Source organism: Papio anubis, chromosome 8, assembly GCF_008728515.1.
Source record: "Papio anubis isolate 15944 chromosome 8, Panubis1.0, whole genome shotgun sequence".
Lineage (NCBI taxonomy): Eukaryota > Metazoa > Chordata > Mammalia > Primates > Cercopithecidae > Papio > Papio anubis.
This window is the reverse complement of record NC_044983.1, coordinates 139,641,509-139,653,941: the sequence shown is the minus strand read 5'-3', so window position 1 is coordinate 139,653,941 and position 12,433 is coordinate 139,641,509. Positions and strand designations below refer to the sequence as shown.

Here is a 12,433-nt window from a genome sequence, read left to right as displayed (position 1 = left end):
ACCCACAGCCGGAAGCCGCGGTGCCCCGTGGGAGCCGGGGGCGGAGCCTGGGGAGGGACGGTCGGGGGCGGGGCCTGGGAGGGACGGTCGGGGGCGGGGGCCAACTGGGACAGCTGCGGGCTGCCGGGCGAGTCCTCCGCGGCTGGGACCTCCTCGGGGCCCGGGTGGGACGCGAAGGGCTCAAAGTACTCCAGGGCTCCCGGGACGGTGGTCATTGATTTATGCTGGACAAAACCGAGTCATCGTAGACAATGGGACGGGCGCCAGCGGAATGAGTGGCAGCTTTGGGGGTGGTGTCGGGCCCGGGACGTCGGAGATGAGCGGTCAGAACTTGGGGAGCCTCCAGCGCCCCACCAAGGAGGTGCCAGTGGAAAGGGGGGTGCCTTAAAACTTATGGGAGGCCGGGCGCGGTGGCTCACGCCTGTAATCCCAGTCCTTTGGGAGGCCCAGGCGGGCGGATCACGAGGTCAGGAAATTGAGACCATCCTGGCTAACATGGTGAAACCCCGTCTCTACCAAAACTACAAAAAAAAATTAGCCGGGCGTGGTGGTGGGCGCCTGTAGTCCCAGCTACTCGGGAGGCTGAGGTAGGAGAATGGTGTGAACCCGGGAGGCGGAGCTTGCAGTGAGCTGAGATTGCGCCACTGCACTCCAGCCTGGGCGACAGAGCGAAACTCCGTCTCAAAAAACAAACAAACAAACAAAAAGTTTATGGGAAAGGCCTGGCGCGGTGGCTCACGTCTGTGATCCCAGCACTTTGGGGGGAGGCCGAGGCCGGTGAGTCACTCGAGCCCAGTAAACCAACCTGAGCAACATAGGGAGGCCGCGTCCCTACCAAAAAGTAAGAAATTAGCCGGGCGCTATGGCGTACGCCTGTAGTCCTGGGAGGCTGAGGCGGGAGGATTGCCCTAACCGGGGAGGTGGAGGCCACACGGAGCCCAGATCGCACCAGTGCACTCCAGCCTGGGCAACAGTGAGACCTTGTCTCAAAACAACAACAGCAAACACTTGTAGGAAAGAACAACGCCTTGCTGACCGAGTGGGGTGGGAGGCCACAAGTATTAGCCTCATGAGGCACAGGACTGCGCAGCCATAGCCTAGGGAACACAACAGAGAGGGCCCCAGCAGTCGATGTGGTAACAGGGGTCCTAAGGGAAACCACGTGGGGTCTGAGGGGAGAGTCAGAGATAGAAGGAAAAGGGGCACCACCCGACCAGGGGTGTGGTGGGCAGGAGCAGTGTGGCACCCCACATACAAGGCCCCTTGCAGCCCAGGCCTCCTCCTCTTGGAGACTCGCTGCCTGTCCCTCGCTTCCGCACCTCGGGGTGTGCTGGACCCCACCATATGCTGTAGATTTTCAGCCCTTTGAGGTTATCATGGTGGGGGCTGTGCAAGAAAAGCTGAATTCTCAGAGTGAAGGGCAAAAGCATATCCCTGGGCCCCATGTGTCTGGGGGCCCTTGGCCCGGTGCCAGCACCAACCACCCCTGCTAGTTCCCAGAGCTGCTATCCTCTTGGGCAAACTTGCACCTTGTGAGGGAGGAGAACCTGGGCTTTGAGGCAGGGTACGTAACACCAGCCTTGCTTGGCTAGTGAGGAGAGATGGCTAGGGAGGAGGAGGTGAGGGGTCCACCTGGGCTCCTGAAGCAACTCCCAAGAAATCAGTTGAGTCAATGTGTCCCCCTTTTGTTCCTAGGGTGGGGACTTCATGGCCTTCTCCTCCAGGAAGGCCCACCTGATCATGTCCTGAGTGGGTATCCAGCCCCCATAGTTCAGGGCCTACTAGCTGCTAGGTGTAGAACTCCAGGGATGCCCCACTCCTTGGGAGCTTGGCATGGGCGAATTACTCCCCCATCTGTTAAATGGGGTCCTGAAACCTGGCCAGGGAAGACAGGATAAAGTAGCCATTGGTCATCGCAGCCCCTTTGAAGCGGGGCCTGGCCACCCAAAGGTAGCTCAGGGGTGGAGACTGAGGCCTCAGGAGAAGCCCCCACTAGAATCCTCTCTGCCCCTCCCTTCCAGATTAACCAAAACCTGCTAATTGTGGCAGCCCTCGGCATGCTCCCCTCCCCCACAGCCTCTTCCTCCCCTCCCCTCCCCCTTCCATCCGAATGATAAAGGCCCCAGCCCGCCTGCCCCAGCCCGGCCTCAGGCCCTGGCCCTGCCTCCTACACTGCCCCACTGCCCTGCACCCTCCACCCGGCCAGGCCCCTGCCCACGCTGTCTACTGTCCCGCATGGGGCCCTGCAGCGGCTCCCGCCTGGGGCCCCCAGAGGCAGAGTCGCCCTCCCAGCCCCCCAAGAGGAGGAAGAAGAGGTACCTGCGACATGACAAGCCCCCCTACACCTACTTGGCCATGATCGCCTTGGTGATTCAGGCCGCACCCTCCCGCAGACTGAAGCTGGCCCAGGTGAGAGGGCCCCGGCCCCCACTCTCTCTTTCCCCAGACTCGTTCCCCACCCACTTCCAGGCTCAAACCCTAACCCCCACACCTTCCTAGCCCACCCAGGTATGCCAGTGGGACCAGTCCTGAGAGCTGAGGGCCTCAAGGCACGACCCTTCTCCGGGAGCCCCTTGCCCTCTCTGTCGCCCTTCCGCGCAGAAATGTTCTTCTTCGGGGCGAGCAGGGGTCGGCACCGCGCGCCCCTGAGCCCGGTAGTGGGGGAGGGGTGGGGCGCTACACTCTCCCCGTCTGGGCTCACGGCGCCGGCCGGCCGCCTGGCGGTTTCAGATCATCCGTCAGGTCCAGGCCGTGTTCCCCTTCTTCAGGGAAGACTACGAGGGCTGGAAAGACTCCATTCGCCACAACCTTTCCTCCAACCGATGCTTCCGCAAGGTGGGGCAGGCCAGGGTCGGAGCCCGGGGGCGGGGCGCGCGCGGAAGTCCTGAGCATCCGAGGTTGGGCAGCCCCACCCATGTCTGACCCCCACACCCAGGTGCCCAAGGACCCTGCAAAGCCCCAGGCCAAGGGCAACTTCTGGGCGGTCGACGTGAGCCTGATCCCAGCAGAGGCGCTAAGGCTGCAGAACACCGCCCTGTGCAGGCGCTGGCAGAAGGGAGGTGCGCGCGGAGCCTTCGCCAAGGACCTGGGCCCCTACGTGCTGCACGGCCGGCCCTACCGGCCGCCCAGTCCCCCGCCGCCACCCAGTGAGGGCTTCAGCATCAAGTCCCTGTTAGGGGGGTCTGGGGAGGGGGCACCCTGGCCGGGGCTAGCTCCACAGAGCAGCCCAGTTCCTGCAGGCACAGGGAACAGTGGGGAGGAGGCAGTGCCCACCCCACCCCTGCCCTCTTCTGAGAGGTCTCTGTGGTCTCTCTGCCCTCTTCCTGGCCCCACGAGAGTGGAGGGGGAGACTTTGCAGGGGGGAGACATCGGGCCCTCGACCCTCTCCCCAGAGCCTAGGGCCTGGCCTCTCCACTTACTGCAGGGCACCTCAGTTCCTGGGGGGCTGTCCAGCGGGGGACACAGGGCCTCCCTCTGGGGGCAGCTGCCCACTTCCTACTTGCCTATCTACACTCCCAATGTGGTAATGCCCTTGGCACCACCACCCACCTCCTGTCCCCAATGCCCACCATCAAACAGCTCTGCCTACTGGGGGGTGGCCCCTGAAACCCGAGGGCCCCCAGGGCTGCTCTGGGATCTAGATGCCCTCTTCCAGGGGGTGCCACCCAACAAAAGTATCTACGATGTTTGGGTCAGCCACCCTCGGGACCTGGCAGCCCCTGGCCCAGGCTGGCTGCTCTCCTGGTGCAGCCTGTGAGGCCAGTAAGACATGGGCCCCTCCTCCTTCCCGCTCCCACTCCCAGCTTGTTGACAGGGAGCCAAGGCCAGGTGGGTGTCTGCGACCACAGCAGCCTCGAAACACCAGGCAGTAACCTTGCTGGGAGTCCACGGTGTTTATTGGACTACCCCAGGCATGGCCATGGCCCAGCTGGGCACAACCCTCACCCTGGTCAGTCATGCCTCTGTCTCTCCTACACTCAGAGGCAAGGCTGGAGGGGCAGGGCTGAGCCTGGAATAGCCCTTCCTAGTCCCCTCTTCTCAGCCCACTACCCATCCATCACCTCCCCTCCTGTGCTCCAGGCTGGGGGAGGGAGAGCCCTATGGTGGGTCCAGCCTGAAGTCCTGCCCTCTCTCATCTGTCTGGGAAGGAGGTAGCACCTTTTTCGGGAAAAGGGTTAGGGAGTAAAGACTGCACCCTACATGGTCCGGTGGTGGGGAGGATAACAGTAAAGGAATTTGCAACGTTTTAATGCCATGCCTGATTTTTGGGTCAGGAGTGGTGACTCGGGTAACCACTTGGCCGGGGGACGCCTGGGATTCCCTGCTGTGTGCTGTGATAACAGCAAATGGTGATAAGGAGGAAGCCGAGACCTGTGGCCTGATGCAGGACTGGGGGCGGGGGGGTGATCACTTCACCAGGCACAACACACTTCACTGGTTGCGGAGGTGGAGGGGTGACTCTGGGAGTTCAGGGGCAATGGATCCAAAGAGGCTAAGGAGCTTGTGCCCTGGAAGATGGGGGTACAGGGACTTTACTACCGCCTCTGCCAGCAGAGACCTGGCCCGAGACCCCATGGGCAGGGACGCCACTCAGGACTACAGGGGCAGGCCCTCTCCGGGCGTGAGGGCCGAGCCCGAGCCGTTGTCAGGACTGGGGCATGGAGGGCTGCCAGGGGACGGCGTAGGGGTGCAGGGGGTCCCGGTGAGCGGAGTGTCGGTACTGAGGGAGGAGGGCGTCCCGGAGGAGCGCGGGACCCTGCGGCGCCGGGCTGGCCCCAGCTCCACTTGACCCACTCGCTCGGCGAACTTGAGTGAGCAGACTGTCTCCCCGAGGTCCTCCGGCCGCGTGGAGATCTGTAGGCAAGAGGCGCGGGTGGGCGGGCCCGGGTGGCCGGCGACCGGCAGGCACACACCCGCCCCGCGCCTGCGCCGCCCCGGCGCCCACCTGCAGCAGCAGCACCGCAGTGGTGCCGGGGCCCAGGGCCGGCTGCAGCAGGCGTGTGAGTTGCGAGTCCCGGAAGGGCACGTGCGGCCGGTGGGCCCGCAGTGCGGCCATCACGCCTCCCAGCGCCAGCAGCGAGCGGTTTATGGTCTGGGCTTCCCGCAGGCGCCGGGCGCCGTCTGGGTCTCCCCGCGGCGGGCCGGCCGCCCCTGCCTTCCGTGCGCGCTCGGATCCTGCCAGGTCCACCAGGTGCAGCGTGCCTAGAGGGGCGAGCGAGCCCGACATGGGGGAAGGCCGGGCCTCAGGTGCGCTGGTGACTCCGCAGGGCTCAGGCACCGGCCGTGGTACCTGCGGTGCCTGGAGCGCGCGGTGGAGTCGCCGCGCGCAGCGTCAGCGTGACCAGGGCGTGCGAGCGGGAGCTGCGCTGGTTCATGGCGGTGGCGGCGGTGGCCCGGTTGCTCCTCCCCAGTTTCAGCATCTGGAAGGCGGAGCGACAGGGCTGGTCAGGTGCGGGGTTCCCGCCCCCGACTGGAAGGAAAGGACAGGGTCTCCGGAGGCGGAGCAGCCCTACCTGGTGCAGTGTCTCCAGGTTGGGCACGTCCCAGTGGGTGAGGCCAGCCACCTGGATCCCGCCCTGGCCTTCAGGGCCCTGCCTCACGGCCAGACGCTCGGGAGGCCCTGGGGCAAGGAGGTCCCTGGTGAGAAAGGGGAAGGTCTTGGTTCCAGAGTTCTCTGGAAACCTGGAAGGGCCCTGGGCCAGGGGTGGGGAGAAGGCCTCCCTGGTGGAGTAGCCCACCTGACAGCCTCATTGTAGATCTCCACCATACTGAGTGTCACCCGGTGCTGCCTGCCAGCCCCCATCTCCCGGAACAGCGACTGCAGCGCCCTAGGAACTATGCCAGGGTCCTCAGGAGGGCCCTGAGGATGGAGTGGGGTACACATCGGGCTCACATCCAAGTCATGCAGGGCCCCTGGGGCCTCTCCCACCGGGCGTGGGCTGTGTCCCACCTCCATGCTGTAGGTCTTCCCGGTTCCTGTCTGGCCATAGGTGAAGATGCAGACGCTATAGCCTCGGAGGCAGGACAGCACTGCAGGTTCCAGCTCTCTGAAGACCTGGGGGGAGGCGGGAGAATGTGTTTTGAGTCCTCCCCACATTGCCTGTTTATGACCTATTTGGTGGGGTGGGGAGTGCCATGAAGGCAGGTGTAACCAGAGCCTAGTACCCTGGGAGGATGGCTCTAAGAGACCATGGGGGAGGGTGTGTCCTACAGAGACCCTCTGTCTCCCTAGAGAAGGTGGTGCTTGCAAGAATTTGCCAGGCAAAGAAGGGAAAAGACGGATGAGAAGAGGGAACAGCCTATGCAGAGGCTCTGGAGTCCTGAAGACCGCGTAGGAGGCCTAGGGACAGCAGTTAAGAGCGTAGGTGTGGTGTCCCTAATGTGGAAGCCAACGTGGAAAAAAGAAAAATAAATCCCAGCATTTTGGGAGTCCGAGGCGGGTGGATCACTTGAGCTCCGGAGTTTGAGATCAGTCTAGGCAACATGGTAAAACCCCGTCTCTACAAAAACTACAAAAAAAATCAGCCAGGCATGGTGTTGCACATCTGTGGTCCCAGCTACTCGGGAGGCTGAGGTGGGAGGATCTCTTGAGCCTGGGAAGCAGAGGTTGTAGCGAGCTGAGATTGCACCACTGTGCTCTAACCTGATGACAAAGTGTGACTCTGTCAAAAATATATATATGTATATGTGTATATATAGTATAAATTTTAAAAAACATTTAAAAGAGCCCAGATGGGCTGGGCGAGGTGGCTCACACCTGTAAGCCCAGCACTTTGGGAGGCCGAGGCAGGCAGATCACAAGGTCAGGAGTTTGAGACCAGCCTGGCAAACATGGTGAAACCCCGTCTCTCCTCAAAACACAAAAAATTAGTCGGGCGTGGTGGCACACACCTGTAATCCCAGCTACTTGGGAGGCTGAAACAGGAGAATTGCTTGAACCCAGGAAGTGGAGGTTGCAGTGAGCTGAGATCACACCACTGTACTCTAGCCTGGGTAACAGACTGAGATTCCATCTCAGAAAAAAAAAAGCCCAGATGTTGGGGCGTGACTGCTCGGTTCAAACCCGGGTATGATTGGAGTTTACTCATTGGCCTTCCTGTGCCTGTTTCCCCTGAGAGGTAAGGGCTGCAGTGGCACCTGCTGTGAACGCTCGTGGCAGTGCACCTAGAGGGCCACGGCAGTACTTGGCTCACAAAGTGTGACCCCAGGAAGGGCCTGCAGATACGGAGGATGGTGGCCAGCCAGGCCTGCGGGAGCCCAGGCACAGACAGGTGCTGAGAGAGACACAGGGTTGGGACATTCACCCCGTTGGCACTAGACACCAACAGTCTTTTGGACAACAACATGGCTGGCTTTTATGCCCAGAAGGTCACTGGTAACAGGGTGGGCTGTCAGCTCTGTTTGAAGACAGCCACGAGGCTAGAATCTGGAATTCTGTGTTCAGTGGGGTTACTGAGATTCCATGATGGGATGGAGGTGGCACTGTGGATGACATTCAGGAGCACATCATGGCACCACTGCAGAAACGGGAGCACAAGTGAGGGCTTGTCCACAGATGCCTTAGGTTCAGACACATTGCATTAGAGGGCCTTGTCCAGGACGGCTGTGCAGAGGACAGTGCACAAAGCATGCCCCATGCAGGGCTGCAGTTTGGGGTGGGGCTAAGGCCAGAGGGATATGTGGGATGAAGAAATAAGCAGTTGGAAAAGAGGGAATCAGGGTGACCCTGGCCACCTGCTGGGCAGTCGTCACCCTGTCCCTGTGAGGCTAGCAGGCAGGCAGCCTGGGCGTGAGTCGCTGCCATTCTACCCCTTACCTAGTCTCCCCTGGCTCTGAGCTGCCATCTCCTCAGCTATGGGAGCTCTAGCAGCAAAGGGCACGTGCAGATGAAGATGTGTGTGAAGGTGGGGTGGGCTGGGGCTGGAGCCCCTGCTTTTCCACAGGTGTCTGGCAGGAAAAGGGTAGGGAAGAAGAGTGGGATCCAGGCAGGGCGGAGTAAGACTAGAAGCCTGTCTGCTCACCCATGGCCCCCACCACCCACCGCCGGCCTTGGGGCCATAAAGCAATGAGGGGCCCTCATAGCTGGGAAGACCCTGGACCCCAGCAAAGGGGAGTGGACAGGTAGTGAAGCCTGGGAGGAGGAGGCACCAAGCTGGGCTGCCTGCCCTCCTTCCCAGCCCCCTCAGTTCCCTTTCCCTCCTGGCTAGAGCCCAGCCACCGTCCCTCCTCCAGGTGGACAGCTAGACTGGGAACGGGAAACTGGAGCCTCTCCTGCTCTTCAGGGGACTCTGAGAAAGGGTCAGAATGGTTGCAAAGACAGGCTGTCACCTCCTCCTGGCTGGCGTCTGGAGGGAAGACCCAGTCTAGGCGGAATCGACGATGGCGCCCCCGGTAGCAGGTGGTGACGGTGCCCCCTGGGCCAGGCTCCACGCTCACGAGGCTGGAGGATGTCCCTGGCCTCAGTCGACACAGCACACGGATATTTCCTGCAGTGGGGATCAGGTCAGCAAGGTGCCTTGCAGACCCTAAAGCACAGAGAGGCTGCACTTCCTCCAGCCACCCTCCCTGCCCCCCTGGGCTCCCAAGCCTGCCATACCCTTGAGTTCTGGCAGCCGCCCTGGGCATCCGGCTGGGGGCCCTTGCTGCCCCTCAGGGAGCTGAGTGCCAGGCCCTCCAGATGACAGTGCCCCCAAGGCCCAGGACACCTGAGGGAACAGGGATGTACAGAAGGCAAGGGGTCAGCCAAGGAGCTGCGGAAGTGGGGGGTGGGAGGGTCCTGAGAGCAGCAAGGAGCCCCCACAGGGCCACCCAACTGTGCTGAGCCACAACTTTCAGTGGCTCTGGGCCCCTGGGGACATCAATTCAGTAACCCCAGGATAAAGCCCAGAAATGACAGACAGAGACACCACATCATCCGTCTCCTCTGTGCTTCTAGGCAATGCTTTAAGAGTTTACTGTCGGCCAGGCGCGGTGGCTCAAGCCTGTAATCCCAGCACTTTGGGAGGCCGAGACGGGTGGATCACGAGGTCAGGAGATCGAGACCATCCTGGCTAACACGGTGAAACCCCGTCTCTACTAAAAAAAAAATACAAAAAACTAGCCGGGCGATGTGACGGACGCCTGTAGTCCCAGCTACTCGGGAGGCTGAGGCAGGAGAATGGCATGAACCCGGGAGGCGGAGCTTGCAGTGAGCTGAGATCCGGCCACTGCACTCCAGCCTGGGCGACAGAGCGAGACTCCGTCTCAAAAAAAAAAAAAAAAGAGTTTACTGTCAACCAAGTATGCATATGATGAAAACAAAGCCCAGAAGTGAAGTCCCACCCTGGGTCACACAGAAGCTGTTTGGGTTCCAGAGCCCCACTTATTAGTACAGCCAACTCCCCAGGAGCACCCCCATCAAAAGAACAGTGAATAGGGTGCCCAGAGAGGAGAGGCTAGGCGGTGAGGGGTCCTGACCTGGCCCCGGGCCTCACTCAGCGAACCCTGGCAGCTCTGGGTAAAGGTGCTGACCAATCCTCGGAGGTCGCCGCAGCCCTGACGCAGGCTGGCCATCCGTGCCCGAAGTCCTGGAGAGGGAAGTCTGTTGGAAGGGAAGGCCCAGCCTCCAGGGCCTCCCGTGAGCCCGAGCCCCAGCCCTTACCTGCCAGCTGCCCATGCATCTGCAGTAACTCGCGCCTGCAGTTCTGCTCCGTCTCCTGCTGGAGCTGCTGGAGGGCCCCTTGAAGGCCCTGCAGCTGCACCTCCTGCACCCCCAGCTGCCCCGCCCAACCCCACCCCTGTCACTGAGGAAACAGGCACTTACCAGGCCCTGCCTCAGATAAGCCCCTCCCAGTACCCCAGCCCTCCTCACCCCCGAGCCACAGATCCCTGGGCCCCATGCCCACCTGGGCTCGGAGGGCTTCTGTGGTGTCCTGGGCCTCCTGAAGCCGGCCCTGGAGCTCCACCAATGCCTCCGCCTCCTCCTGCGGGAGGGTGGGGGCCAGGAGGGACTCAGAGAGGGACGGTCTGCGGTACCATTTCACAGATGGGAAAGTCAAGTCAAGAGGTGGGCAGAGCTGGCTGTGAATCCATGCCTCCCAACTCCACGCAGAGCTCCTTCCCACGGTTCCTCTGCTCTCCTGGGATCAGCCACTCATAGGGGCCCCGGAGAGAGGGGGTCCTCCCACAGGCATCAGCCACCCTGATGGGGCTGCCCTGCACAGACCATCCCAGGAGGTCCCAAGGAGGCTCGGGCACTGTGGCTGCATGCCAGGTGTGCAGGAGCCCCAGGCTGCAGGAACGGCTGCAGCTCGGGAGCAGGGTACCTGCGGAGCCCTGGTTGGGGGGCCGGGACCCCAGTGCAGCAGAAGGTCCCGCATGAGGCTCAGGCTCTGCTTCAGGGCCTCGTTCTCCAGGGTGAGATGCTGAACCCTTTTCTCTGAGTCTGTCGCCCCCTGGTGGAGAGGAAGCCTCGGTATTCACCTGAAGCACCCCCTTCCATGCCCAGCCCTGCCAGGTCCTCCCCCCACCTCCCCGCAGCCTCACCACGCCAAGGCGCAGTCGACCCAGCTCCTCCTCCTGCTGTTCCAGCTGCTGCTTCAGCTCCTCTAGCTGGGGAGAAGTACGAGAGACAGGGTGGACCTCGTTTTTCTGGCGCCCCAGCCCCTGATCCCTTCTGGCTCCTGAGGCCTCACCTGTCCCAGGATGAGCTGCTCCAGCCGCTGCCACTCCCTCTGGTCGTCCTCCAACTGGAGGGGCTGCTGTCCCTGGGCCTCATCCCCCAGTGGCTCGCCTGGGACTGCGCCGAGGTGGGAAGGGCTTTCTTCTTGGGATGTGGATCCTGGAGTAGGGTGGGCCCAGTTAGCACTGAAGAAAGAGGTCTCTGGTCCAAATCCTCCGGAACAGGACCCCGAACTCCAGGCCGCCCAGGTTCTACTAAGATTTGCTCCCTCCAGAGTCCGTCTTCAACTTACTGCCCTTTACTCACCATCTGGAGTGGGGGGCCGGACCCGAGGGGCTGGCTGAGTCCCCTGGAGCAGGGCCTGCCTCCCCCTGGGGCTCCGAAGCCATGCCAGAAGGGCCAAGAGCTGACTGGTCACTGTCAGCAGTGGGGGGACCTCGCCAGACTGCGAAGGAGATAAGAATCGGAGCAGGGCTGTGAGAGCCAGGAAGGCCTGCGCAGGTGGCAGCTGCCAGCAGCCCCTCCGCCGCGCTCACCTGGCCCAGGTCGGCCGGGCTCCCGCAGCTCTCTTCCGCCCCCAGCTGGACGGAGAGGAACTCGGCGAGGCGCAGGAGGGCCTCCTCCAGAGACACCGCTGCCGCGCGGCCCTCGGCTCCGCTTTCCGACCCATCTTCAGGCTCGGAGCTGCCTGCCGGTCATGGAGGGGAGCGGGAGGCATTTCGGGTCACGTGCTGGAGCCAGGCCTCCGCCCCTCCCAGGGAGGTCCCGACACCGCCCTCGCACAGCGGGGCTCCCAGCCCGCACCTACCGATCAGGCCGGTCAGCTCGGTCCACAGCTCTGGCGCGGGCAGGTCTGGCCGCCGGCGACCCCGGGGCTTGCGGGCTCTCTAGGGAGGGAGCAGGGGCGCCCCTGACGAGGGGGCAAGCAACCTGCTGGCCCCTTCCCTCCGCGAACCGGGCCGGAGGATTGGGGCCGAAATCTACGCTTCCAGCACCGGAGCCGAGCCGACGGTCCTCGGCACGACCCCGTCGCCCCGCGCCTCGTGCCAGCCCTCGCCCCGGGAACCTCGGCGTGGGGGTGGGGCAGGCGGCGGGGGACGAAGGGCTGCGCGGCCAGCCCCGCTCACCTGGGCGGGGTCCCCGGGCTCCGCGACCGCCGCGGCGCCACCATCCCTGCGAAAGAGGCTGTAGAAGATATAGATGAGCAACGAGTAAAAGGCGTACATGGGAGCGCGGGGCGGCAGAGGGCCCCGCTTCGCGCCGCCCCGCGTCCCCGCGCCCAGACTCGGCGCCCGCCCGCCGCAGTGCCGGTGCGCATGCTCGCGACGGCCGCCCCCACGGCCCGGCTCCCACGGCTGGAGGGCGAGCGCGGAGACAGGGGTCTCAGAAACAGGTGCCCGCGGCCGCACCTGGAGACCCGCCGCTTCTCACGGCGCCGCGCCGCGCGCCCCAACCCTTACACCGCGGACACCGGGCTGAGAGTGCCCACGGCTCCCGCGACCCTCCCCTCGGAATTTCTCCCGCCCTCCGCATAGTCCCCCACCGCTCCGGTTTCGCAGAGCCTTCAACACACGGGCGTTCACCTTCCCCTCCCCGGAGCCCCGCCCATCTCAGCCCCGCCCCGGCCCCCCCCCCCCCGCAGCCCCGCCCAAACCCCGCCCCTTGCAGCCTTGCCCAGGCCCCTCCCTTCTCGGCCCCGCTCAGTCTGGCCCAGACCCCGCCCCCTCGCAGCCCCGCCCAGACCCCATCGCATAGGGGCCCAGGCCCCGCCCC

General features: G+C 63.4%; 2 protein-coding genes across 2 annotated transcripts; one reads left to right on the top strand and one right to left on the bottom strand.

Annotated features, from left to right (window-relative positions):
• The first annotated feature begins 1,285 nt into the window (after window positions 1-1,285).
• FOXH1 (forkhead box H1) lies at window positions 1,286-4,250 on the top strand. Its single transcript, XM_003903280.5, has 3 exons — window positions 1,286-2,409; window positions 2,731-2,835; window positions 2,936-4,250. Exons 1-3 carry the CDS (start codon window positions 2,236-2,238, stop codon window positions 3,755-3,757), a joined length of 1,101 nt encoding a protein of 366 aa, XP_003903329.1. The 5' UTR covers window positions 1,286-2,235; the 3' UTR covers window positions 3,758-4,250.
• KIFC2 (kinesin family member C2) lies at window positions 3,879-12,163 on the bottom strand. Its single transcript, XM_031669888.1, has 18 exons — window positions 11,788-12,163; window positions 11,469-11,547; window positions 11,197-11,348; window positions 10,967-11,105; window positions 10,674-10,819; window positions 10,525-10,590; window positions 10,305-10,433; window positions 9,885-9,962; window positions 9,641-9,755; window positions 9,457-9,566; window positions 8,597-8,705; window positions 8,329-8,486; window positions 5,951-6,055; window positions 5,739-5,860; window positions 5,514-5,637; window positions 5,291-5,420; window positions 4,946-5,202; window positions 3,879-4,854 (listed from the first exon to the last, which is right to left on the bottom strand). The coding sequence occupies exons 1-18, from the start codon at window positions 11,884-11,886 to the stop codon at window positions 4,597-4,599; spliced, it is 2,376 nt and encodes a 791-aa protein (XP_031525748.1). The 5' UTR covers window positions 11,887-12,163; the 3' UTR covers window positions 3,879-4,596.
• Window positions 12,164-12,433: the final 270 nt, after the last annotated feature.

Coding starts and splice junctions, on each gene's coding strand:
- FOXH1 (XM_003903280.5), top strand. CDS start 2,236: ATGGGGCCCTGCAGCGGCTCCCGCCTGGGGCCCCCAGAGGCAGAGTCG. Junction 2,410..2,730: donor GCAGACTGAAGCTGGCCCAG/GTGAGAGGGCCC, acceptor TGGCGGTTTCAG/ATCATCCGTCAGGTCCAGGC. Junction 2,836..2,935: donor CCAACCGATGCTTCCGCAAG/GTGGGGCAGGCC, acceptor CCCCACACCCAG/GTGCCCAAGGACCCTGCAAA.
- KIFC2 (XM_031669888.1), bottom strand. CDS start 11,886: ATGTACGCCTTTTACTCGTTGCTCATCTATATCTTCTACAGCCTCTTT. Junction 8,487..8,596: donor GCGGCTGCCAGAACTCAAGG/GTATGGCAGGCT, acceptor TCCCCACTGCAG/GAAATATCCGTGTGCTGTGT. Junction 5,203..5,290: donor GCGCGCTCCAGGCACCGCAG/GTACCACGGCCG, acceptor TCGCCCCTCTAG/GCACGCTGCACCTGGTGGAC.